The sequence below is a fragment of the Aphelocoma coerulescens genome, chromosome 1 (genome assembly GCF_041296385.1).
Source record: "Aphelocoma coerulescens isolate FSJ_1873_10779 chromosome 1, UR_Acoe_1.0, whole genome shotgun sequence".
NCBI lineage: Eukaryota > Metazoa > Chordata > Aves > Passeriformes > Corvidae > Aphelocoma > Aphelocoma coerulescens.
Genome location: NC_091013.1, coordinates 103,693,577 through 103,719,368, shown reverse-complemented (window position 1 = coordinate 103,719,368; position 25,792 = coordinate 103,693,577). Strand labels below are relative to the sequence as shown.

Sequence of the window (25,792 nt, the reverse complement as noted above, 5' to 3'; positions counted from 1 at the left end):
GTTGCTGCGTCAAGATGGCGGCGGCGGCGGGAAATGCGAATGAGGGCTGAGTGGAGCGTCTGAGGGGCTGCGCCGCCATGGATGTCCCGGGCTGCATGAAGGCCCTGCTCCTCGCGGCCACGGAGTACCGCGCCGCCAAGACAGCGCAGAACGCCGCGCTCCTGCAGCGCAGCCTGGAGGTGGGAGCGGCGCCCGTCCCGGTGCTGCGGTGGGAGAGGGGCGTGTGGGTGGCTGTGATGTTCTTTAGTATAATGTTTTATGGTGTTTTTGTGTGTTTACAGAGGCGCGTTGTAAGCCTATATGCACCCAGGGCAAGCAAATAGTATGTGTTACAAGGTGGTTTTTTTTAATATATCCCCAAAGTTCTGGCACGCATGAATTTCTTTTCACGCTTAAAAAATAGAGTTTGAATGACGAACTGGTCTTATATCTGGAGTTTTCCAGTTCCATGCAGCACGTTTTCAAACGCGTTTTCTGCTAAGGAGGTGGGCCAGTGCATTTGCTTGATCTCCAGCTACAGCACTGTGTACAACTTTTGTGGTGGCCTTTGACTGAATTAATCTGCAAGTTAACTTTTTCAAATACAGATTTCTTTTAATTGCTAGAACGTTTATATGACAGTTGGTATCTAGCTTTGCTTTCGTCTCTATATCCCTTGTAAAGAGACACAGAGGGAATACACAAACCAAACATTATGTGTCTCCATTATGCAAACTCTAACTCGTGTCTGCCTGTATTGCTGTGAAGGTGTATAATTTTTGGCCTCTTCTTATATAGGGTTCCCCGAGCTCAGGTTCCATTTTTGCATCCCAGTGACAGAGTGCTCCGAAAACAGCACTGACTGCTGCTGCTGCTGATCCTCCTGCTGCCTTCGGGTCCCTGCCCGCGCCTTTGTAAGGCAGGCTGATTGCTACGTGTTTGTGTTGAGCAATCTGTTGGGTTGTTCTTTCAGAACAAATAAACCTGGTACTTCCCAAGCATTAAGGAATGAAAATCAGATTTTTTTGCATTACTTTTATTTTTTTTTTCCCCAGCAGGTGTGAATACAAATGTCCCATTAGAGTTACATTCTTGGTTTGTCAAGAAGGATAAAATCAATTACATTGTTGCAGTTGAGTAAGCAAGGTTGTTCTTCTCCTCTCATCTCCAGGTTATCTCTGGACTGAAGCTTGCCCGTTTTTTTGCTTCAAACCAGATTCTACCAAGTGAATGTCTCAGTTGCCTTGTAGAGCTCCTGGAGGACACTAATATAGACCCATCTCTGGCCCTGTCTGTGATTACTTTGTTATCACAGCTAGGTAAGGTTTGCATCTGAACTTTTTATTTTTTGTCCAGACAAGGGAAGATAGGACAGGTGGTGATTCTGTGGCATGGGTGATGAATTTCTTGGAAGAAGCATAAGGTGTGAAAGATGAAGTATTTTTCATTAGTGGAGTGCTTGTGCCACCTGTTAAGATGTTGAATTGCAGTGAAAAGGAGATTTGAAGTCATCCCTGTGAAATGACGATGATCACGCTTGTCAGAATTTGTTTATCTACTGGGTAGGGTGAGGAATTAGTCTCTTGTCCTTAATATTTGGAGCTGGAAAAGACTACCTTTTTAATCAAGTGAGAAACCTGGCTGAGGGTGCAAAGATAGGGAGAAGTCACATCAACTACTGTCATCACCTCAGTTTACCTCTCCCACTGGAGTGTTTGCTGGCAGTGTGGGCTCTCCAATGGCCTGAGCCTGTGTGCATCAAGTTTCCCAACTGCAAGAGAGGTTCTACTGCCTTTTGCTTGTGTCTCGAGAAGCCTTTTTTGGGTTTTTTTTCCTCTCTACTTCATGGAAGTGGGACTTTATTGTCCCAGAAGCTCAATGCTCAGAGCACAACATACATATACACAGAAAAGTTATTCCTTCACTGCTTAGTTTCTCATCATATATGAGTAGTTATTCAAGATTTGAGTCCTTTATGATGCACCCTTGTTTATGCTCTCTGATTCATGGAGTTTAAAGCTCCCTGAGCTTCCTTTTACGTTTTTGGGACAGTTACTGTAAAATTTTATTTGTTGCTGGGGTTCGGTCCGGAAAATTTTAAGGATTAAGTCCTCTTCCAACTCATCTCTTGCTTTAACTGTTTTGCCACATCTCTTTGAGGATTGCCTAAGCAGAACTGGATTTTATTTATTTACTTAACTAATGCTAGATAACCTTATCAGGTTATCAGTTTTAGTCTACTTATCCACCATAGCACAAAGCAAGAATCTGAGCTCATTGAGTTTAAGATCTAAGCCTTGAAGGGCAGGTTTCAAGATCTCAGAACTGAAACTTGGTAGGTAGGAGGTACACTATTCTTTCAGCGTCCAAGCATCTTGAGGAAATGGATTAGTGTTATAATTAACTGTATGTCCAGAAGTGTGGTAGAGAGGTAAGTGTGTAGGAGCTGTCATTTATTTGTAGTTACCTATAAAACATATCAAGAGCTGATCAGAGACTTTGGCTTCTGCTTCAACTGGTAGCTAATACAACAGTTTCTTTTGCTATTAGATGCTCTTGCTAACAATTCTTAAATTCTAGCTTCAGACACTGAGACTAGAGAAGCTCTCCAGGACGCCTACAATCTGACCAGTGTGCTGGCAGGAGTGGTTCATCGAAGTTCTACTAATCTGAGTGATCCAGTCTTATTACAGGTAAAGGAATTAGTGCTTAATAATATTTGGCTACTGTTGCATAATAAAAATTATACTGTATGCATGTAATAACCCTTCAAAAGCTCTATTGGAAATAATGTGTTGAGGGAAATTTGATCTTAGCTGTGTACTTTATTTGCTGTATGAGGTGGGTATGACAGGAATTTAATAATTTATAGAGTTCTTTGTACTCTCTTTAATCTTATTGTACTTCTCACCTACTCTAATCAAAAAACTCCTACAAAGCAAAAATAACAACGAACCAAAAAAAAAAAAAAGCTACTTTTAAAAAGTTATTTCAATAAGTCACTGCTTGGGAGCTCAGAAGATTGTTTTCCAGTTGAGGTATTTGGTTATTTCTTCTGACACAAGCCTGTTCCATAACACAGGCCTGGAGATCATTTTGTCTAATCGGTACTTTGACAGGTAACTGTGAAGGAGTGAAGAGAAAGCTGTGGCTGCCTGTTTTCATGGGAGGTTTGCAGGGCATGTGTGGCCTCCTCTTTTCTGGTCATTGCCATCTGCCAGTGAATGCCAGGCATTGTACTGATCAAAGCTTACAGTGAATGTCTGACATCTGTCAGTTTGACCTCACCAATTTTAACCTGTCCTTAAAGTTTTCTTCATTTTTTTCAAATATGCACAGGTTTTCTCCTAAGCTTTCAGCAAGTATTTCCTGGTTGCCTATTGTCACTTGTCTTTTTCTGAAAAGCAGAAAATTAATTTAGTAGTAGTCCTGTGCCCTTTGTTCTGTGGAAAGTAAGTCAGGCATCCAGTAAAGATCCCTTTTCTTGTGGTTTGCATATTTCTCAAAGCACTAGGAGTACCACAAGATCTAGGGTTCCAAGTGACTGGCCAGTCAGTGGGAGAGATTTTGTCATCACCAAATAGATCCAATGTTAAGACCTTGAAGCTCTTAGATATCTAAATGGTGAGGTTTTGTTTTAGCTGCTAACCTCTGCTGTGGTTTTTGTCATGTTTGAGTGTATTGACTTCAGTTATGTCCCAGAAGAGTGCTGTATGAAGGACTTTGCTACCCTTAGATCTGTTGGCAGTCTTTAGAGCAAACCTGTTTTCCTGTAAGCATCCTTTCTGCAAGAGGTTGCAAAATGCTTTTTGGATTTTGATGACACTTCTAGACCTTTCAATAGGACAAAGCCTGTTTATCACTGACAGAATGGAGAACTTGCTGGTGAGGCAAAAGTGGAGAATTGGATGGGCTGAAAAGGTAACTCTTCTGTAAAATAAAATCTTAATCTTTTTGGGCTTTTAATAAGTGCATCAGTATGGTAGGACATTACAGTTTGCTTGCAGCAGTTTGTGTAATTGTTACGTTAATGTTAGAGCCTGAAAAATAATTCAGTTATGGTGTCTTGATATTTGTCCTTTCAGTTTCATCTTTTGTAACATTCCTCTCAAGATGCTGTAGGACAGGCATGTGAACAGTCTTCTGTTTCCTTAGGGTATTCATTTGCTGCAGAGACTAACCTACAATGTGCCTGTCTTTTGTGCTGGTGCCAACATCGATGGATTAATTTTGTTTCTAATGCATCGTGTGTAAGTGTATGCTCAGTGTCTTTTCTTATGGGAAACAGGGAGCTAAGTTTCTAAACTTGCTGTAGGCCATTAGAGTGCTGTACTCACCTGGTCCCCAGCGTGAGCTGTGCTCTGAAGTTAACAGAAACTTTCCTTTGAAAACCATGTACTTGTTACAGATTGTCAAATGCAGTGATTGTGGGACTTTGGGTGATGGAATATTAATTGGCCTTTTACCACCTCCACACCTCTGGGAGCAGGGAGCTAACAAAGAGAAAAGCCAGGAGGAAATTCATGCTTGTCACTAGGAGCAGAGTTGTTAGATTAATAAAAATTTTATTCTAGTGCCCTTGTAAGAAGTCTAATGAGTATTAGAAGTGTATGTAATAAACAACCTCTGATAGCGGTGAGCTCTGATCATTGGGGTTTTTTCAGATGTACTCAGTTAAAAGCTGCCCACACTGCATGGATTACAATCTGAATTTTGCTTTGCATGGTGAAATGGTGTCTCATTAAAAGACAAGCTCCTGCCAAGACACAAAACAAAATGAAAAGTCCCCCAACCACCTAGCTCTCCCAGCCCCCACCCTACAATTTCTTGTAATTAAATTCAGGATGCTTCAATGAAAACATCTTTTGGGCTTTTCTTTTAAGTCAGTCCACTGAAGATGAGTTAACAATACCGTGTTTAGGACTCCTGGCAAACCTCTGTCGTCACAACTTGTCTATTCAAAATCAGATAAAATCTTTGGTAAGAGTTTTGCTTTTATGTCATGATTCTCTGGCTTAAGGATAAGAGTTAATTGACTAGAGAATTATCTTAGTAGTTCTTAAACACTTTCTTTCAGTGATGATAACCCTAACCTGCTTGTTCTGCCAAATGGGCAGTTGTTTCTCCCATGTTGGAGAAAATAACCATTAGAACAGGAAGTTGGATGTTCTCTTGCCGTGTTGTTGCCCTGGCTTGTGTTATGCATTTGGTTTTTGCAACTGTTCTCTGCAGCCAAAAGGTGAATTTAAAATTTGAGCATTCTTCCTTAGAAAAACTAAATGTCATTAAAACAAAGACTGTAGTTGGATTTTTGGTAAGCAAGAAAGAGATTTGCCTTTCAGAAGATAAATCAATAAAATAGCACTGATCTTCATGTCAGGACCCTTGAATCCTCAAATACATATGTATATCTGAACTACTTGGTTCTTCCTGTGTCTTCATAAGTCAGTGCAAACATTTCATTTTTTAATTCAGAAATAGAAATTCATCTACATAGCAGCATATGTTGTACTGTTACCTTGGAAGAGAGGCAGGGGGCAAAAAAAAAAGGAGAAACTATTGTCCAATCTGGTCATTGAGCAGAGAAGGGATGGGAGTCAATTTTCAGTGATTATTTTCTTGTACAGACTTTAGCAAAACGACTTTCTCATCTTTCTTTAAAATAACAGTGGAATTTCATCCTTGGTTGGTTCTCTGTTGTTTGGGGGGGTTTTTTCTCATCCTTGGGGCTTTTAATAAGTACATGGGTATGGTAGGATACAGGTTCAACAGAGAACATTACCATCAACGCCAGTATTGTGCAGTAGAACAGTAAAATAGCTTTCCTAGAGAACTGTTACCATACTAACCTGTTTTTGTATTATCCATTATTTGTATGGGTTATTTATGAATATGTAAAACCTGTAAATTTGGTGGGTTTGTAACACCTGTGTTTCTCCTTTTTGCTGTAGAGCAATGTGAAGAGTTTCTATCGTACCTTAATAAGTTTCTTGGCCCATAGCAGTTTGACTATGGTTGTGTTTGCACTTACGGTATTATCAAGCCTTACCTTAAATGAAGAAGTAGGAGAAAAAGTAAGTGAGTCTGAAGTTGTTTCTATTCTTAAGTTGTAGATAAAACCAATGTCACACTGGCCAAATAAAATTCTAATTCCAGCTAGTTTTAATAAGCAAGAGACCCAGCAAAGTATGTGCCTATGCGTAACTTTCTTCTTCCTTTCAGCTCTTTCACGCTCGAAATATCCATCAGACATTTCAGTTAATATTCAATATTGTTGTGAATGGAGATACTCTAACAAGAAAATATTCTGTTGATCTACTCATGGATCTTATGAAGAACCCCAAAATTGCAGATTTTCTTACCAGGTATGGCTTCATTCCCTAGAAGTATTTTTCCTAAGCTCTAGTTCAGTTTCTTTGCTGTATGCTATTTGAATTCTGAACCAAGCATTGGGAAAAAAAAATTCCAGTATGCTTTTTGAATGTTGCTAGTTGATTATAACTGCTATATCTGAACCTAAGGTGTTGCTGGGTTACTAGTTTGACACAGAAGTGTGAATCAAAACCTGTTTTTTCATTGTCACTGAAGGAATTTTGAATACCCTGTTCCGTAATTTTTTGTCTGGACTGTGTTGAGTCAGACAAAATGATGAGTAGCTATCCTGCCTTTTACAGTGCTATATATAAGGTTGAGGTGGAATAGTGTGGTTGAAGCTGTAAGAAGTGATAATTTTACACGGGGAGGAGTGTTAGAGTGGTTCTGTTGAGAGCTTGACTAGTAGTTCTGCAAGTTCAGCTAGCAGAATTTAGTTGCTGATTTTCAATCAAGCATAGAATAGCTGAAAAATCGTAGCTTATTTTAAGGAATTTGCTTTCATTCTTAGAATATTTTTAATGCTTATGCTGTTTCAAGTAGAAATTAAATTATCAAAACTATCACTGTACTTGAAGTGTTTGGGGGTGAGAAGGAGAATAGCACACTTTCATTCATCACTTGGTGTGAATATCTAAATGTGGTGAAATTTCAATTTTATTTTAAATTTTTTTTTCTCTATGCATGCTGTAGATATAAGCACTTTACCTCTTGCCTTGGTCAAGTATTGGATCTTCTTCACGGAAGGGATCCTGATTCATCATCTAAGGTATTTATACTTTTTTAGATAAAGGCTAAGAGGCTACAATCCTAATCTGGTTCCTCTTCTGCTGTTATGAATAGATTCCTTGTATACAAGGTTGGTAATGAAATACACTGACTTCAGGACGCTTAAATGACCCAGAGAATCCACCAAGTTTATATTTTCTAGTTCTTCAAAAGGCTGTCAGGTTGAATTTGTAATGTTGGGGGTTTTGCCAGATTGTGTGTCTGCTTTCAGGCAACAGATGTAAAGGTAAAAAGCTAACATAAACACCTTTTATGCTTTGGCTAGTAAGAAATTCTGGGATGTACCAGGAATGCAGTGTATCCCACTTTGCTCTCTAAACCTTGAATGAGTACTACTCAGACTTCAACTGGTGATCAGGGAACCCTGATGCTAATTTCAGAGGTTTAGGAGTAAGTGCTCTTACCTTTGTTGGACAAATAGATGCCACTTCTGTTTAAGCAGTGAACTGTTACCTTCAACTTTATCTCACTACCACCTTATGTAAATGAAACATTGACTATCTGTCACTAAAGGCTAAAATATGAAATGTGAAAATGTTGGTCCTAAATATATCTGTGAAACAGATCTGGAGCTTTTTTTTATGAATATGTTACACATCCTAGTTAATAATAGATGCTACTGTTTCTCTCTGTGTGATTTTTGTTGTTGTTTGGGTTTATTTAGAGAGGCATGTTGACAAGGAACTTTCCAGGGTGGTTTTCTCTTTGTGCATGCTCAGAGACACGTGCATCCATTCCTGTCTCAGAATATTTTCTCTTCAATAGCTTTCTTCATGCTGAGTGTATACGTTTGTACTTTTTATTGTATCACTAGCTAGCAGTCATGTCTGAAAAAAAGAAAGCAATACACTGAATACTGTCACAAACCTTCACCAGTCCAGTGAACTGTTTCTCCTGCTAACCTGGCTTTAAAGAAAGAAAATTATTCCTCATAAAACTTTAAAAGGAGTTGCATAGAACTTGCGTATCTCTTTAGACTTGTGTTACAGCAGTTGCAGTTTCTGTGTAAGTTCTTGATTTAAAAGCATTTGAACTCTTCTTCATTTCCCACAGATCTTAGAGCTGCTGCTTGCCTTCTGCTCTGTGCTAGAACTGCGTCACACCCTGCGGCAGGCGATACTGCAACCAGCTGGTTTGCCAGTCTCTGCAAACACCAGGCTTGTGACTCGCTCAAAGAGTTTTGAACCATCTGTTGCATTGGTGCACTTGTCAAACCAACCATTGGAAGCCTCTGAAGACTGTTCAGGTCTAGCATTGCAACTATTCAAAGAGATTTTTGAGGTACCAAGACTGATAATTGAGTTTAAAGAGCTTCTTAGCAGCTCTTATTTTTAAATTATTTTTAAAGAGCTATTATAATTTGGCTTGAAAAATAGCACATAAAAAAAAAGTACCTGCAATAAAGTTCATTGTAAAATAGCTATGTTGAAATAAACATACTTCATAAAACAACTGTTCTTTTAAAGACATGCAGTATTTTAGAAATAATGTCTGTGTTGTAAGTGGGAGACATGGCAGTTTATGAAGTCATGAGGTAGCTAGAAAACTATCAGAATTCCTTTCTAGAACTTACAGAAGTAAGTTCCTGCTCTTTCTGTTCTCTGTTAACTTCCTCTTCCAATATGATACTGATTAGCCATCTTAAATCTGAAATAGGAAGGGGCTGGGAAAGCAGAAACACAGGCTAGTGCAGGAAGGGGTAGAGTAAGCTTGGCTTCCTTGTGTTGTACTTTTAAATATTGACATAAAATAAAATATCTTTATTACAGGATGTTATTAACAATAGGAACAGTGAATCAGCTGAACACTTTATGGATCTTTTGCTGCCTGTTCTTCTTGATCATCTTCAGATGCCAGAACAGATTGTGGATGAGCTATTAGTGAAGAAAAAGTGTGAAAGAATGGTCAAGGCTATTAATGTCCTGACAAATATCCTTTTTATGTGCCTATTGGCAGCTGATTATTATTCCTCCACCATGATCTGCTCTACGATGTTAGAAGACATGTCCACCTTGGGTCACTTTAATAGCTTCTAATGACAATAAGTGCCCTAATTTTACTTAGGAGTGTCATCTTGCAAGATCTAAAGTAGCTTTCTAATTGCTGTGAAATTACTTTGTAATGCGGTGGTGCAGGATAAAATGTTGTGGCTATTCAACAGAGCAGAAGCACTTTGCAGATGGAAAACAAAGACGAGTGTTTTCTGTTGAAATGTTGTGGGGAATTTGGGCCGCCATCTTCTTGTTCCATGTAGTACTGTTGCCTGCCTAAGTCAAGTGCAGCTCCCGCCAAATATGATACAAATTTAGATCAGAGAAACACAGAAAAATAATGTGGAATGATACAGTTTTACACTCCTCATTGAGTCCTTAGTGTCTGTAGTAAGTTTAGTAAGGAGGATGTGACTGCAGAGTAGTCCTGCATCTAAGCTGAGTTCTATGGAGAAGTCTCTCCTAGCTCACTTCTAGGTAACTAGTTCTTGTGTTAGGGACTGCCTGGTCCCTGCCTTTTGTTCACTGTGTTTCTTTATGCCACCCATTTTATTGAGGTTTCCCTTAGCTGTCTGTTTCCAATAAGTGTGTGTATTAACTGAAAAGTGGAGCTTACTTGGCTTGTGAGTTAGGCATGATTTAAGTGGTTTATGTTGTTGGGTATTAAAAGCATTCTTAGAGTCTCTTGTGCTTTGATGCCTTAGCTTTTGTGTCCTTTATTATGACAAAATGTTGCCTTTTGGTGCCAGTCCATAGGCATAGGTATATTGAATTTATTCTTAACTCTGCCTACTGCTCTGCAGAGATGACATACTGAAAATGCGTGTCTCAAAGGTGCTGACTGCCAGCCAATGCACGTGTCTGATAGAACACCAGTTTCCTTACAGCGGGATTGATACTGGTTTTGGGACAAAATTGGTGGACTCTAAAATGTGGTGAGCACACATATTTATCTAAAATCTAATCAAGCATGACTGGTGTGAGAGTTGTGATATTGTTGCAATGGAAAGAGTATGGTAGTTGAAAGTACCATTTAAATGCATATAAATCAATATTGCTATTAAATCAAAATTAGCATTTTTGTGGAATAAAAAGTAATCTTGCTGGTCAGTTCAATCAGTAAAACCTAGCTTGTGCATTCAGATAATGTTTTTGGCATAAGCTGGTGATCCACTTATGTGGAACAATGACCTTAAACCTCATGCAGTAGTTGAAGCTGATCCAAGTTGAAGCTTACCAGAACTGCTCATGGCACATGATTTCTCATTTTGATTTTATGCAATCAGAGTTCCAAAATATCACACATCAGTATGGGGGGAAATTGTTGCACTGCAAATTAAATTCACATTCCTTCAGCTCAGTGTCATTAACCTGAATGCCAATATAGCTAAGAGTTACTTGGCCAAAACACAGTGAAATAGAATTAGACCCTCCTCGCTTCTAGCCTGGAAGTGGTGTTTTTGGTCTTCATTGTTGCCATCCTTGGCATGCTGGAGAAGCTCAGACACATGTCCAAGGAACTCAATATGATCTCTTTTGTTTTAGCATTGTTGCCTTGCTAGACCTGTTTAATTTCTTTGTGAAGGTATTTATTAATTTTTTTAATTGACTGAATATGTCAGTGCTGATTTGACATATCTCACCTTTTTTTTTTCCCCACCCAATTTGCTTTTCTACTTGGATGTTTAAAAGCAAACTTGCTGCTGATATTATTTTGAAAATGCTTGATCTTATGCGCAGATTGCAGCAGGATGTACCTGGTATGAAGGTCAGCTTCTACAAAATGTTACAGGTATAATTTTAAAATGTTTTATGAAATGTATCTGTGAAATAGTGTCACTGCAGTACAGTAGTTTAGGTCTAAATGTTTTGCATGCTTGTCTCTGAAGTGGTTAAAGCTTCTTGGAAAATACAGTCCCTTATGCACAATTCCTAAAGGTTGTTTCATTATTAATTCTTCTAAAATAAGAGTAGTTTGCTTTTACTCCAGTCACTTGTTTTGGTAATGCATATGAAATCATATTTTAGCTGCCTGGTAAGAATTATCCTTTTAAGACTGCATTATGACTGCAGTTTAAAGGTAGCAAACTAGAAAATAATTACCATAACAATATAATTATTTGTGGGGTTGGTTACTATTAAATATGTACATGTAGTTTGGAACTTTGCCTGGCCAAAGTTTCTGGTACCTATTGGTCAGACGATACCTTAATAATTTACTTTATAGATGGAAAAGCAATCCAGACAGTCAAACACTTCTTGCTGTTTTGGGGATTTTTCATTCAAGAATGGGAATTGTGTGATTTAATGGGTAACAATGAGTTTTACAGTCCACAATTAATCTCTATTACTTCAGCTAGTGACCTTTTATGTTGAGTATCAAACACTTGAAAACTTGCAGGAATTAACTAGTCTCTTTATCTGTTGTGTTGACTTTAATGTAAAACATGATTTCGAATACTCAGAAGTATAGACTATTTTTAAAAACATTTGCTGACTTCAGTCTCGGGAACTTAAAAGGGCAAACTTTAAGAAGGTAACTTAAGTTTTAAATAAAACATTTCTGTGCTTATGGGCTTATGATATTGTGATGTTTTTTTAGCTTGTGTTTGGTGGGGTTTGTTGTTTTTGTTGTCTGCTCTATCTTGTTTTGACCAAACCAATTTCTTTATTAGGATCAACGCTTGATTACACCTTTGACATTTGCTTTAACATCAAACCATGGAGAGCAAGTCCAAGTGGGACTTAGAATACTGTTTGAGGCTGCTCCCTTACCAGATTTTCCTGCCATAGTGTAAGTATTTTTGTGGTACTCTGGCTAGATTTGACATTTTTATAGGCTTAGTGATATTCATGTTTTCTGGAGTACTATTTTCAGAAACTTTAGAAAATTGTCTTGTTTCTGCTTTATATGCACTTATGAGACAGTAGGGATCCTGGAGGCCAGAGGAAGCCATCCCAATCCTGATGGTGTTCATTTTATGTCAGATCCTAGAAAGAACAGGAGCGATTGATTCCTGTCCCTAAGTGCTCATTTGTCTTGGAACTTAGGGTGCATCTAATATGCTGACTGTCAGATTGCTCTCTACTGAGCTCTGACAGACGTTTCAGTCTTCGGTTCCTGAAGCTTTGGTCACACTTTTGCAGTCACTTCCAAGAAAGAACAGGTTAGGTATAAGACACAGGCAGATGGCAGTTCAGGTACTACTTAAGGTGGTTTAAACTAGGGAAGAAGTATTGAGAAACTCTGTTTGATAGAGTCCTTATTTGTGTAGATGTAATAAAATACAAAAAAAAAAAAGACTTTAAATTGTATCAGAATCTGGAGTTGAACCTGACAGACATCAAGGGCAACAAGAAAGACCATTACATCAGCAGCAAAAGCCAGACTATAAAAATGTGTTCCTTTCTGGTCAGTGGGGCAGGGGACCTGTTGGCAAAGGACATGGAAAAAGTTGACATACTGAATGCCCTGCTTGGTCTTCACTGATAAGGATTCTCAAAGGCAAAGTCCCTGAGAGCAATGGGAAGGCCTGGAGGAAGCAAGACTTACTCTGGGTGGCACTGGGTCAGGTTATGGAACATTTAAACTAACTGGATGTACAGAAGTCCGTAAGACCTGACAGGATGTGCCCTTGAGTGCTTAGGGATTGCCTGATGTCATTCCAAGGCCACTCCAGAATGTCTTTGAAAAGTCATGGTGACTGGGAGAGGTTCCTGAAGACTAGAAGAAAACAAATGTAACTTCTGTCTTCAAGAATGGCAAAGATGATCAGTAGCACCCTGGACTGCACTTGGAAGAGTACTGATGACAGGGCAGAGGAGGTGATCATTCCCCGCTGCTCAGCTGTGGTGAGACCACACCTGTAGTGTTGTGTCCAGGCCTGGCTCTCCAGTGCAAGAGAGATATGGACATGCCAAAGTGAATCTAGTGAAGGGTTTGAGGGATGAGCATGCATTGTACAAGGTGAAACTGCAAGAACTGAGCTTACTTTTGAGAAGATTTGCAGGGTTCTTATCAGTGTGTTGAAATGTCTGATAAAAAGGAACAAAGGAGACGGAGCCAGGCTTCTCGGTGGTACCCACTGACAGGATAGATGTAGGCACAAACTGAAATATAAGAAAAAACCTTTTAGATTTCTTGAAATATCAGAAAAGAAACCCTTTTACTATAAGGGGAGGTCAAACTGGAAAATTTTGCCCAGAGAAGTTGTGGAGTCTTCATCCTTTGAGAGAGTCAAAATTACCAGGCATAGTCCTGGGCAACCTGCTAAGAGCAGGAGAGTTGAATTAGGTGATCTGTAGATGGATCCCTTTCAACCTTAATTATTCTATAATTATATGGGTTTGTGGATATAAGAAACATTTTTATAATGGCCAGTAATGAATAGTCTGGCTGAAAGAATGAAAGATCTGTACAATCAAATATGTCTGGAATTGTACAATGGAATAGCCAAATGACATGTCTGTAGATGCAAGTTAAAAATAGGCTTTTGCTCACTTCAGAAGCAATTGAGACAGCACTTCAGTGAAGTGGTTGGGATAGCTTAGTAATTAAGGAATTTATCAAGAGAAAGGAATTTATAACTGGTGCCTCTAAAATCAGCTCTTTTGATTTATCATTCTTATTTGAAACATGTTATTCATACCTGCCTTGAAAATACCAACCACAAATTACATACAGGCTCTGAAATATAGGTGCTAGAATTACTTTTTTCTAAGCTTTTGAGTTCTCTTCCCTATACAAATTTAAACAGATTGCAGTTTTATCTGCATACTTAATTTTGGTTAAAATTTAGAAAATTAAATGTGCTGTACACAATACAGTATTGTAAAACAGAATTGCAGGCAAGGAAACTTGCAGCACACTGAGGTTTAGGGGTAGGACTCTGCTTTATCTTGATTCTATCTTCTTATTTTTATGCCAAATAAAAATTCTTACTAAATACTTTCTCAGTCTTCTTTGAGACAAACAGTAGCCTACTTAAGTTGAATAATAACAGGTGAAATAACCTGTTTCACAGGTTCATAAGAGACATGATCTGTTCTGCTCAAAAAGAGCTGAGCACCATGTCCTTTCTGATGGGATTCTGTATTTGTCTCTGAAGTTTAGCTATGATACTTTTTTTGCCCCTTTTTTCTGTATTTCTGGCCAGTTTGGGCACATGTCCAATACACATCTTCGAATTCTGTGGTAATGCAAATGTGATTTTTTTATGAATTGTTCTCCTCTTCAATCCTTGCAATGGTATTTGTAGCAGGTTGTGTCATTAATAGCCTCATGTTTATTCAGGCTGGGTGAAAGCATTGCAGCAAATAATGCCTACAGAGAACAAGAAACACAGCACACAGCAAAGAGAATCCAAATGCAGTCACCTGTGACCAACAGTACTTCAGTGAGGTGTTCTTCATCCTGTCCTTCAAGTAATGAATCCAAAGCTTCAAATATTGAGGAATTAATACAAAAGCTTCATTCTGGACTAGAGGTTAGTAGAATTTATATACCCTTGTGAAATATTTGACACTTTTTTCAGTGGGAGGGATGGAAATTAAAATCCAAGTGTCTACCATGTGTGTAACAGTTAAATTTGGTTTAGATTCCTGTCTATTTGGAATGTGCTCCTTTTACTGAGCTGCTGAGCACAATTCAGAGGTGCTACCAGAAGGTAGGGCTCCTTACTGAGGTCCCTCTCCAGTGGGTTTGCCTGCAGTCACCTTAGCTGTCAGATGCGGAGGCAGGAGCCAGGTCTGGTCTGACTGCCTAGACTTGCTGGGACACACACAAGGAGCCTCTTCCCTCTGCTTCCTAAGAAATAGCATGTGATGAAATAGAGATGCTGAGCCGCTTTAGAAAAGCGTGGTGCATCTCTTGAGTGCCTAAACACACATACTTACATTTTCATTTTGATGGATGTAGCTGACTCTAGCATTTGCAGCTCAGGTTTTGTGGAAAGGTGCTGTTATTATTTCAGAAGACAGTTTTTACTTCCCTCTGCAGCAACTTGCATCATGAAGAAGACACTGAGCCAGGCACCGCATACCATGTGCTTTGTGGGCCATCCTGGCAGATACTGAATATATCTCCTCTTTCCCTTTTCTATTCAAAGCAAATTAGCTGCTTTGTAGCTGCTTTAGACTGAGTGATGGATTGTTGATTCTATGCTCTTTTGGCTTAAAAGAACAGTATGCAAATTGGGAAAAGGAATAGAAAGTTTCTTGATAACAGCTTGATATCTGTATTAGTGGCATTGCCTCCAGCCTTAGCTTTGCAATTCTCATCTCTTTGTTGTAACATAAAAGTGAAACTCGGAGAGCTACCAGTTCCAGTCAGCTGCCAGAATAACAGTGAAAAAGGTCAGGTGAGTCTTCCTTGGCTTACTTTTTACTCTGCCACTGGATGCTCCCATTGATCATCCTTTTCAGGACTGCATGTGACAGTCTGTGGGTACATTGCTGTGTTTATATTAATGTGAATCTAAGCAGCCACAGGTGCCTACACAGCACTAGTGCAGCAGCTTCCAGTAATGTGACAGACTGTAAACCTGCTTTGATTTGGTTTTTTTTAGGGGGGAGAAAGTTGTTGATGAACTGTTGAGTGATTATTTTCTTAGACCTTCTAATTAGTAATTCAAAATCAATATACACATTCACTTAAAATATGCAGTATTTCAGTTCTGTTTGTATATTTTGTAAAGCTCAAATGCTTGTAAAAACATAATTGAGAAAACACTTTTCATAGTATTACTGTTCAGAGAGAATGAAGGGAACTTCATTCTTAGAGCTCTTCTTGGAGTAGTCACTGCCATGACCTTTTAGATATTTTAAGCTTGCAAGTAGGAAAATAAACTACTTGTTTCATACTTTAGGGACAGAAAAATGAGGTGAGAACTGGAGCTACACAGGGTCTCCTGGTAATTTTCAAAAAACATTCTTCATAGTGGTTCAAGGTGGTGCAGAGATGGTGGCTTTTCTGTAGGTGATAAATGTCTGAACAGCTGGCAGAGTTTGCATTTGGTTGTGCAACAGCATCTATGAACAGCTGCTCAGAACTGGTGTTACAGCAGCACTGCCTAAGAGAAAATATCCTGAAATCACTAAGTAGCATTCTCACTTGACTCAGGAGTATACTTTAATTAACACTTAGGACTTTTTGTGCCATGCACGGTGCATTTTCTCTAGTAAGTCTGGGTTAACACAGTAGGTTCTGTCCTCAACAGTATCCTTTCTAGTATCCTAGAAAAGCTTTCCTGGGCCTTTTCTGTTAATTTATATGTTGAGAGGGCAATGGAGTGTGAACAAGGAGTTTTAACCATATGCATTTTGTGCTGTTAATCTTAAGGCAGATTATTTTAGGTGTCCTGTGAGGGGACTGCTAATTCTCCATCAAAGATCAGACCAAGGGGAATTATTTCAGAATGATGATTTTACCTTTTTATAGTGCTAGACTGATAGTCTTCTGCAGATGACTCCTACTAAGCCTAACCAGTTCAATTGTCACAAACTTTCCACAAGAGTCGGGTGGGTACCTTTGAGTAGACAGCCTCAGATAGAAAAATGAGAATTCAAAAAGCTGGTGGCAGGTGGAATTCACAAAACTATTGAGCTCTTTAGGCTCACATTACCTGTGTAAGTAAATACAAATTTCCTGTACCAGTAATTGCAAAACGTTTCCACAGATGAAGGAGCCCTTGGCTGATGTGAGGATGTCTGACATAATGGATGTCTACGAGCAGAAGCTGTCAGCGTTAGCAGTGAGTACAACCTAAAGCACATGGGGATGTTGCAGTTAGTACTTTCAGAAAATGTTAATGAGAAATGTTCTTCCTATATGCAGTCTAAAGAAGCGAGGCTGCAGGATCTTCTGGAAGTAAAGGCAGTAGCTCTGGCTCAGGCTGAGAGGCTGATGGCTCAGTACCGGTGTCAGAGAGCCCAGGCTGAGTCTGAGGTAAGTAGAGGAGCCTGGAGATGGGACTGAGCAATGATTGTCTGGGTACCTTTAAGTGTGATCAGATGTGGAAACTATACTGCTTATCTGTAAGCTGTGCTTGCAAGTTAGGGCAGTCTTAATTTTCAGCATGAACATCCTGTTTTCCTCTGGATTGTTCTTTTGCAGTTTTCTTTAGTGTCCTTTCCCTTACAGAAGTCAACAAAACCAACCTACTCTGCTCATTATCATTTGTTAACCATTAGTGTTAATTCAGCAATATTGAAAATTAATAAACCCACTTGCTAGAATTCTCTATAGAATTTGCTAGTATATCAAGAACTGTTTCCTCTTTGTGTCTTTGTGGGGTCTGTATTTGAGCTGCATATTGAAAAGTGAGAATAATTTCTATTCTTTAAAGGTTGTATTAAAGATTGGACTACAAATTACTAAATCCATAGCTAAAATGTATTATCTTTTACTTTGTTCTCTCCTCTTCCCTCACATTGTCTATAAGTGGAGCTAAAGGAGTTTAGTGAACCAATTAATTTGTAGTTAATATTAGGTGAGAGAATTTATTCTTCTAATGTAGATGATGGCATTTTGGTGTTAGATCTATGTCCTCAAGCATGCCTAATACAACTTGAGAAACAGAATTCCCTTTAATATATGTGGCTTTTTTTTTCTTTTTATTTGGGGGGTGTGTTTCCCTTCAAAGGCAAGAACTCTTGCTGCAATGCTGAAGGATGCAGAACGAAAAAATGAAGAGCTTAACGATTTGCTGAAAGCTCAACATGTAGAATCTGAAAGAGCACAGACTGATATTGAACAGCTCTTTCAGCACAACAGGAAATTGCAGGCAGTTGCTGAAGAACATGAAATACTGAAAAAATCCTCTCTTGATCTTCTTCAGAGGTAAGATGAGTAAGATCTCTGAACGAGTATTTCATATGCAAAGATTTATGATGTCCTTTATTGGGCTAGGCACATTAGAAGAGCAACATTACATGCTGTGTCACGTTTTTAAGTGAAAAGTTCATTATTTTTTCTTTCTTCTGTGTGCTTGTCAATAAGTTTAACTTAAGTAATTCAAGAACTTAAATTTACATTGCATTTGACATAGTTAAATTAACTAATATATTAACATTCAGCTTTCAATGGAATGAGAACTGAATTATAGGTGCTGAAGGTCCAGTTCAGGGAATAGCACGAGCTTTGTATAAAAGGGACCATTGTTCTCTAAGACACAGAACTCACAATGTTTAGTTTCTGTTAGCATTATACCATGCTCTCAGTGTCTGTCTTTGATTTTGCCTGCTGCCTTGATGACATGCTGCAAGAGTTCTGGAGAAACAGCCAATACCGGTGTGTTTGTGTAATGTAGGACTCAGCATCGTTGGTCACGTCTGTACCAAAATTCACTTAAATTAGGTAAAAGTCAGGTAGGGAGGAAGGAGGCATATTGTGTGTCCTGAATTATTTATAAGCATTATTTCTTTGGCATCTTAAGCTAAAAAGAATATGTGAGACACACAAAGTACATGAAGATAGAAAATATTTGCAATTAGAATGTGCTTTGGAAGAGTAAAGGCTTAAAAGAGCTTTGACTTCTCAACTCACATGAACTGGTCTGGTCACTAGGTGTCAGCAAGGCAAGGAAACTGATAAAATTGAGAGCAAATTTCTTGCTTAGTAAGGGGAGCAGGCATTATATTAGACAATTTTGAAGGCATATTGCTGCCAATAAAGGAGTCATTGAGGGAGGAAAATATGTCAAACTTTTTTCCATTACACAATTTCTTGAATAAGTGTCTAGGAGGTCATTGTGGAAGTGCCTCAATTTTTGCTTGAATTATATGCAGCCATACACTTTGTGAACATGTATTTGACTAATTCATGTGAAATAAATCAGCCTCAATCTAGTATATAACAGTTTTAAATTCTCTGAACTAGGAACAAAACTTTGTGTTTCTAAAACAAATGTGTTTCTAAAACAAAAATTTACTTTTTAAAACAATCATCAAATATGCTGTTTCTTAAAAATAATCAGTTAACTGGCATCAGGGGAGAGAAGCCTCAGGGCCATTGGGGGAGGGCCTTTTGGTAGGAAGGTAGGAAAATGTTTGCTTGGAGCATGAGATCTGCCTTATAAGCCTGTGTTAACTGCACACTGCATTGTCTTCAGTATGTTCAGTTTTTAGTATCACAAGACAACTGGAGGTCATAGACTGACTTAAAGGGTCCCTTAAAAGATGACTGACATACACAAACTGTTACAGATAAGCTCTTTGCAAATTTTTAAAGGTATTTATAGTTTTGTCAATTCCTAAAAGTTTTTTACTGGAGGAAGGTTTCTTCCTGATCATTAATAATTCAGGATTTGTAAGGGATCCTCTGAAGCTTGGCTGGTTTGTTTGTCTGTCTGTTTTCTTCTTCCAAGTCAAGCATTGGAACAGGCTGCTCGGGGAAGTGGCTGAGTCACCATCCCTGGAGTATCTCAAAGATGTGCAGATGGGGCATTTTGGGACATGGTTTAGTGGTGGACTTGGCAGTGCTGGATTAATGGTTTGGCTCAATCATTTAAAGGGTCTTTTCCAACCTAAATAATTCTGATTTTGAGTATGTTAATTCAAAAAAAAAAACAAACCCAAAAAGTCTAACACACTAAAAACCAGCTGTCACCAAAAAACCCTCAATTGTACGCCCCTCCTTCAGAAAACACTTTGCTTGTTGCTTGAGTGGGATGGTTGCACAGATCATGTCAAATATTTTTATTTGACAAATTATTAAAGTAAAAGCTCTTCAAAAGCAATTATACTTCATTTGTAGGTATGAAACAACTGAAAGACAATTTAAAGATCTACAGATTACGTGCAATTCACTAAATAAACAAGTGGAAGCAATGAAGAAACTAAATGAATCACTCAAGCAGCAGAATGACAGGTAAGTTCAGTTTAGTCTTTTTAAAGCAAGTTAAACAGTAAAACTAAATAGCACTTTAGTCTCAGTTTTTCAACCGTACTTTAAGTAATATCTGAGAAGTGAAGTTAGAGGAAGCCAAAGATGCTTCAGGGTTGATTTACACATTTATGTTGGATGAGAATCTGTAGTACTGACTTTGGTGATTTATTTTGTTTGCTCTGTAATTGGTTGGAGGTGGTGAGGAAATATCCACAGATTTCAGCAACAGCTGGAAGAGAAAGATGATGACCCAATTCTTGGGTGCATTTGGGAGAGTGTGGAGGTGTAATTTTGATTGTTGTTGAATTCTGAAATGCTTTTATCACTCAAAGATTTCCATGTATTCCCTTTTAGCCTGCAGGTTTTCTGTTAATGTTGTCAGATTGGGAAAAAAAAAACCAAAACAACCAACCCTATTAAATGAACACATTTGAAAGTTGTATTAGAAGTCGTGGATGGGTGGTATTCTGCCTGTGGTATAAAACATCTTTTTCAACTATAAAACTAACATTACCTATGTCTTCCTGAGGAGTAATTGTAATTTTTCCTTTTTGATGGCTTAAAATAGAGGTCTGATATACCTTTCACCAATGTAACTAAGGGAATATAGGACTCTTCTTTGACAGATTTTATTTAATACATAACTTTTCAGAAGATGTCTTTAAAATATGTTCATAGGCAGGCCTTGTATTCAGTTGAGAAATAAAGTGCTATTCTTGGTTTTACTTGCAAAGTTCACTTCATCCTTCCAGGCTCTTGCCTTGTCAGTAATCAGAGCAGTCCAAATCATTGCCTTGAGTTCTGATTCAAATGGAAAATTTTCATACTGATACATTAGTTTGCTACTGAATAAATTTGGCCACTTACATTGAATGGTGCAATATGCAGCTCAGGGTAATTGGGGAGATATTCTGATGAAAGCTGACCCTTGTTAAAGCCAGTTTATTATATAGATACTCTTGAACTGCCACAGAAATGGAGACCATGGGAAATATACGTCACTCCCTATTGCTAGAGGCTGCAGCTTAGAAACTGGTAGATAGGAGGTGGATAAACAAGTAAACAAAAGTGACAGCAGATGCCATCTAGGCAAGGCAAGTGGCAAGTAGAATATGGCTTAGAAATTAGTCTAGGTGGTAATGGAAAACTATGTTAGCTTCAGGGAATGTAAAGCGTTCATGTTACAGCTGTACTGCTGGTAGATGACAGTACCTCAGTGTTAAATGGGTGTGGAAACTGAGCATGACCCAAACTGGTGAGAAGTGAGGCAGGCCTGCACACGAGCTATGGCGCTGTCTTATGGTATGGTCACTCTTGAGTGTTGTGTGACAATCTGGGAGATGTTCAGAATTATATTTTTTATGTACAGGTGTCCTTGCATGGATAATACCTGAAACAGGTTTTACTAATTGCTTGGTCTCTTCAGGAGCATAGTAAGAGCTAAAACCCACCCAGCATCTTTAATCAATAATGGCAGGGAATTTTTACTTGCATTGAATGACAATTTCAGTTCTGCCACAGTTTTTTGAAGCATTTGTGGCTGTGATCAAAGGCACCAGTTTCTGGGTTTTGTGCTCCAGGTATCAGCCTTTTCAGTAGTTTCTACCATGATCAGAGAAGGGCAGTGACTATTTCAAGGTGGCAGGAAGGAAATAAGATCTGCTCACACACTGCCCATTCATAGGTTTGATGAAGTTCTTGACTGCAAGTGGAAACGATACAAAAATCATTCTAGCTTCTTAGGACAGGGAAATGGTGGCATATCTTTAATCATTAAAATTTATTTCTCTGCCCTTTCAGGACTGCTGCACAGTTAGTAGAAAGTGAAGAGCACAGAAATGAATTACAGCAACAGCTACAGGAGAGAGATGGCACAATAGCGAGTAAGTCACCTACCTTAAGGTCACTGAAGCTAGAGAACCAGCTGCATTAACTAGATGTTATTATGGCCTCTAGATAAGCTGCTATATCTTACTGGGCAACTTTTAAATCTTAAAAGTTGGCCACAGATACATAATTTAATAGCTGAATGAAACAAATACAAATTTGAATTTTTTAGAAAGGCTGCATGAAGTTGATTTCCCAGACTTCACTGAATCTCTGCATAGTGTGTCCTTTCAGGATCTTCTTACAACATGTCCATTAGAACAATTTTCTGTAGGAACTGCAAATTAGCAAGAGCTTAATTAAACTCTCTCTGCAAATGACTGGAAGCAACCACTAAAATTTAACAGTAGATGGCACTACTCTGTAATTCAATTAGCAGCCATGTTGAGTCTAAAAACAAAAAGTTAATTAAAAAAGCACTTTGTTTCCCAGGCCAAGGCAGTACCTGTTTTCTAAGTTTGGCATCCAATCTTTTAATGTGTTCATTTTCTTAAGCCTTGCAACAGAATATAAATGTTCTGGAAGAAAAAATAAAAACTCAACAGAAAGAAAAAACAGAGATGGAAAAAACTATTGATACTCTTAGAAAGGAATTAAGTGAAACAGAGCAAGCAAGGGAAGAACTGAGTATCAAGGTAAGGAATTATTTGCACCTGCATTCCTGAGACTGGAGTTTTAGGTATCTGTTTAATTGATAAAGTTGGTGAATCAGTATTTTGGTGGTGAAGTACCTGAAGATCCTAGAGTAGACAATGTAGTAGTGAACAAGAACAAATTCTCAACTTTATTGTGTACCTCTTGAGTTTTAAGTCAGGATCAAGTTCTAATGAGGTTCTGGGAGGCATGTGTGTGAGTATGCAATGTTGGGAAGGGAAAAACCTCCCCCAAACCTGCGGCATAATGCTAAATAACAGAGTGTAACACATTCCTCTTCAGTAGTTTTGACTACTGAAAATGTAAGTCAGCTTGCTTTCCCTCCCTTTCTCACATTGAATTAAGGTACATGTGTATGCACCAAAATGCCCCTGGGGTTTTTTTGATCATTGAAATTCTAACAAAAAAAATCCATTTTTATCTCCAAGAAAAAGTGTATTTTTTCAAAAGAGAGACCACTTTAGCTATACCAAGTTAACAGATAATATTAACAAAGAAAAAAAAATAACAAAAAACCCCCAACTAAATCCCCCAAACTTCAGTGCAGCCTACATGTCCTTGGCTGCAGGTAAGGCTCCCTCTAAAATCACAAGGCAGAGATTCATTTTACATGCAAACTGATAAGCAAATGCAAAGTGTGCAGTCTGGCAAACACATTTACTGTATTTCCATTTCCTGGAAGCAAAAGCTTAATCTCTTCAGGCAATATTATCCAGTATATAGCAAATATTTTTTTTGTTCTCACTAAATATTTACTGGTGTGGTGCTTGAAATGAAAGGTAGACGGTAGCACAATGATAACGGGGGGTTGGTGCTTTCCCATGGTATCCAGCATTTTGCAGTGTGGCAGTAGCTGTAGTCACTCATCTGCACCAAATGTACAGCTGAGATTTCTGAAATAAGCTTGGCATTTTAAAACTGCTTTTTAATTACTTGCTTAAGTTCACCACCAGGCCACTCAGCTTTCACTGTATTGTGTGTTTTTCAGTTGGTAGTGGAGGAAACTATAACATTTTGTTTGTTTCTGCAGGCATCTTCTCTGGAAGTTCAAAAATCCCAGTTGGAAGCATGCTTGGAAGAAAAAGAAGCACTCGTAAATCTGCAGAAGGAAGAATTGAACAAACACGCCAGCATGATAGCAATAATCCACAAACTAAGTGGTGGCAAGCTAAGTGCAGAAACAGTGAACTTCAGTTTGTAGGGCTCTGTGTTCCTGTGCTTTCTGTATTCTGTTAAATGAGCTAAATTGTAGGGAGGACTGCCAGCTTTGTACACAACGCGTGCAGTTTGGTTGCCTTTTTGCATAATGCAGTTATTGTTTAGAAAGGTCAGCAACAAAAAAAATGCTATCAGACCTCCTGAATAAAGGGGTTTTGTTGTTTTGCAAACTCATTTGGGGAAGAAAGCATCATTAACCATCAATTTTTGTTTCAGTGTAATGGGTTAAAAATTTTCAGTGTCAAAGTAAATTTGCAGACATGTTTCCCTTTAAATCTCTTGGTCATGGAGAAGGGGTAAGTAAATGTTGGGAGGGGTTTTGTTGTTTGGGGTTTTTTTTCTCCTTTTCTACGAGAAAGTGCTAGAGTAAACAAATTCTAGTAGGAAATACCAAGCATGTTAATAACTCAATTGATAAATGCCAGTTTGACTTTGTCAAATGGTGGAATGGGAGGGAAAAACATCAAGCTGCTCACCAGAGTAAGGCAGCAATAAGGTACACATCTGCAGAAAATGGTAAATTAATCCTTAGCATTTATGTGACAGAATCCAGGCTATATAAATATTGATTTTATTTTTTTTCCCCCAGAAAAATGCACTGTTTCAATATGCTATTCTAAGCCAAGTGTAGCTGAACTCTGGGTTGCATAGCAAGTAAATGCATGGGCACATCAAGGCATTTTGACAGCATTTCTGTCTTCTTTCATGGCAGTGTTTTTTCCAAATGGTAATGTATAGTGGCAAATGGAACTAGCAAATAAATTGATGTCTGTTTAAAATTTTGTTTAAAACCTATATCTTCCCTTTATTGAAGGAAAACCTGGAGATTTTTGTACTTAATTCATATAGAGAAATACCTATGCAAGGGGTTTTGCTTTTAGGCATCTTGACATTATCAGTTCTGTAATCAAAATAGTTCTGTAATAAAGTTCCCTGTGCTGTTTTCATATTCATGTTGTGTGCTGTATCCTCTGTGCTATTGGACTTTTTTTTCCTTTCCCCAGAGGCTCACTCATTTAGTGCAGGGAGTAGCTGGCACCAGCACAACAAAGAGCTCTGCAATAGTCAATTTTTAATTATCTGTGTCATGTCAGGTTGTCAGTTGGCTGTTCTACAAGTGGAGACTTTTGTGCTGTCTTAGTTCCGAGCACCCTCACATCTCAATTGCAGGCACTCCAGTACTTCTTATCTGAAAGTAGCTGCCTTTTATTCTACATTATCTGGAGAAAGTTTTCCATTCAGCATGTGGTTCTATATGGCTTTGTATGTTATTTCATTCATGCCTAAAAATACCCTTTATTGTGTATTTATTCTTCTGTACTATGTGTTTTCTGTGCTGCGTAGTTCACTTTTGGTGTACTTACTGTCTATAATGACACAATAAAGGGTTTGGAGTTGATGGTCTTCAATTCCTCACCTGTTGTGTGTTGTCTTCATCTTAGCACTCCTCTTTAGTCTCAATTCTGCATCCTTTGATCTTTTTCTATTTTCCTGCTAGTGGTTTTATTTTAGGCTTTCACTTTCCCCTTCTTCTCCATCTCTCTTTCACCCCTGATTCCAACTGACAGTGCCTACCTTGCTTTTCCCTGGTGAAATCTCTGTCTTTTATTGAAATTAGGAAGCTTTCCTTGTGTGCTGTTTTGGATCTATTAGTGCAGTCTTTCCCACCTCTGGGATAAAACAGGCTGAATGGTACTCTCACTTTTTAATTAAGTGCAATTGATCATCCTCACCTACGTGAAAGATGGAATGGGAAGCTTTGCCTGAACCAATTCCCAACTTTCATTGCCCCACTCCCCCCCACACTTATCTCTACTATAAACAAGGCAGAGCTTTTTATTAGTAGTAGTAGTAGTAGTGTGGTCAAAATATCTGTGCTGTGGTATTTGTGCTTGCATGTGCAACTTAATGTAGACAAAAAACCTTTTCCTCCCAGCCTTGTGAAATTTCAGCTGGAATTTTCTTAACTTCAGGATGAAATTAATATCCTGCACAAACAGTAGGAATTCTGAGCTTT

General features: G+C 38.4%; 1 protein-coding gene across 1 annotated transcript; it reads left to right on the top strand.

Moving 5' to 3' along the window:
* Positions 1-32: 32 nt before the first annotated feature.
* On the top strand, positions 33-25,169 carry CIP2A (cellular inhibitor of PP2A). Its single transcript, XM_069031795.1, has 21 exons — positions 33-179; positions 1,151-1,298; positions 2,560-2,672; positions 4,135-4,229; positions 4,863-4,959; positions 5,931-6,053; positions 6,202-6,344; positions 7,045-7,120; positions 8,194-8,421; positions 8,910-9,069; positions 9,925-10,066; positions 10,824-10,923; positions 11,807-11,925; positions 14,425-14,617; positions 16,808-16,882; positions 16,966-17,076; positions 17,774-17,970; positions 19,885-19,998; positions 21,817-21,899; positions 22,399-22,538; positions 23,588-25,169. Exons 1-21 carry the CDS (start codon positions 78-80, stop codon positions 23,756-23,758), a joined length of 2,730 nt encoding a protein of 909 aa, XP_068887896.1. The 5' UTR covers positions 33-77; the 3' UTR covers positions 23,759-25,169.
* Positions 25,170-25,792: the final 623 nt, after the last annotated feature.

Coding starts and splice junctions, on each gene's coding strand:
- CIP2A (XM_069031795.1), top strand. CDS start 78: ATGGATGTCCCGGGCTGCATGAAGGCCCTGCTCCTCGCGGCCACGGAG. Junction 6,054..6,201: donor ATGAAGAAGTAGGAGAAAAA/GTAAGTGAGTCT, acceptor TCTTCCTTTCAG/CTCTTTCACGCTCGAAATAT. Junction 19,999..21,816: donor CTCAAGCAGCAGAATGACAG/GTAAGTTCAGTT, acceptor CTGCCCTTTCAG/GACTGCTGCACAGTTAGTAG.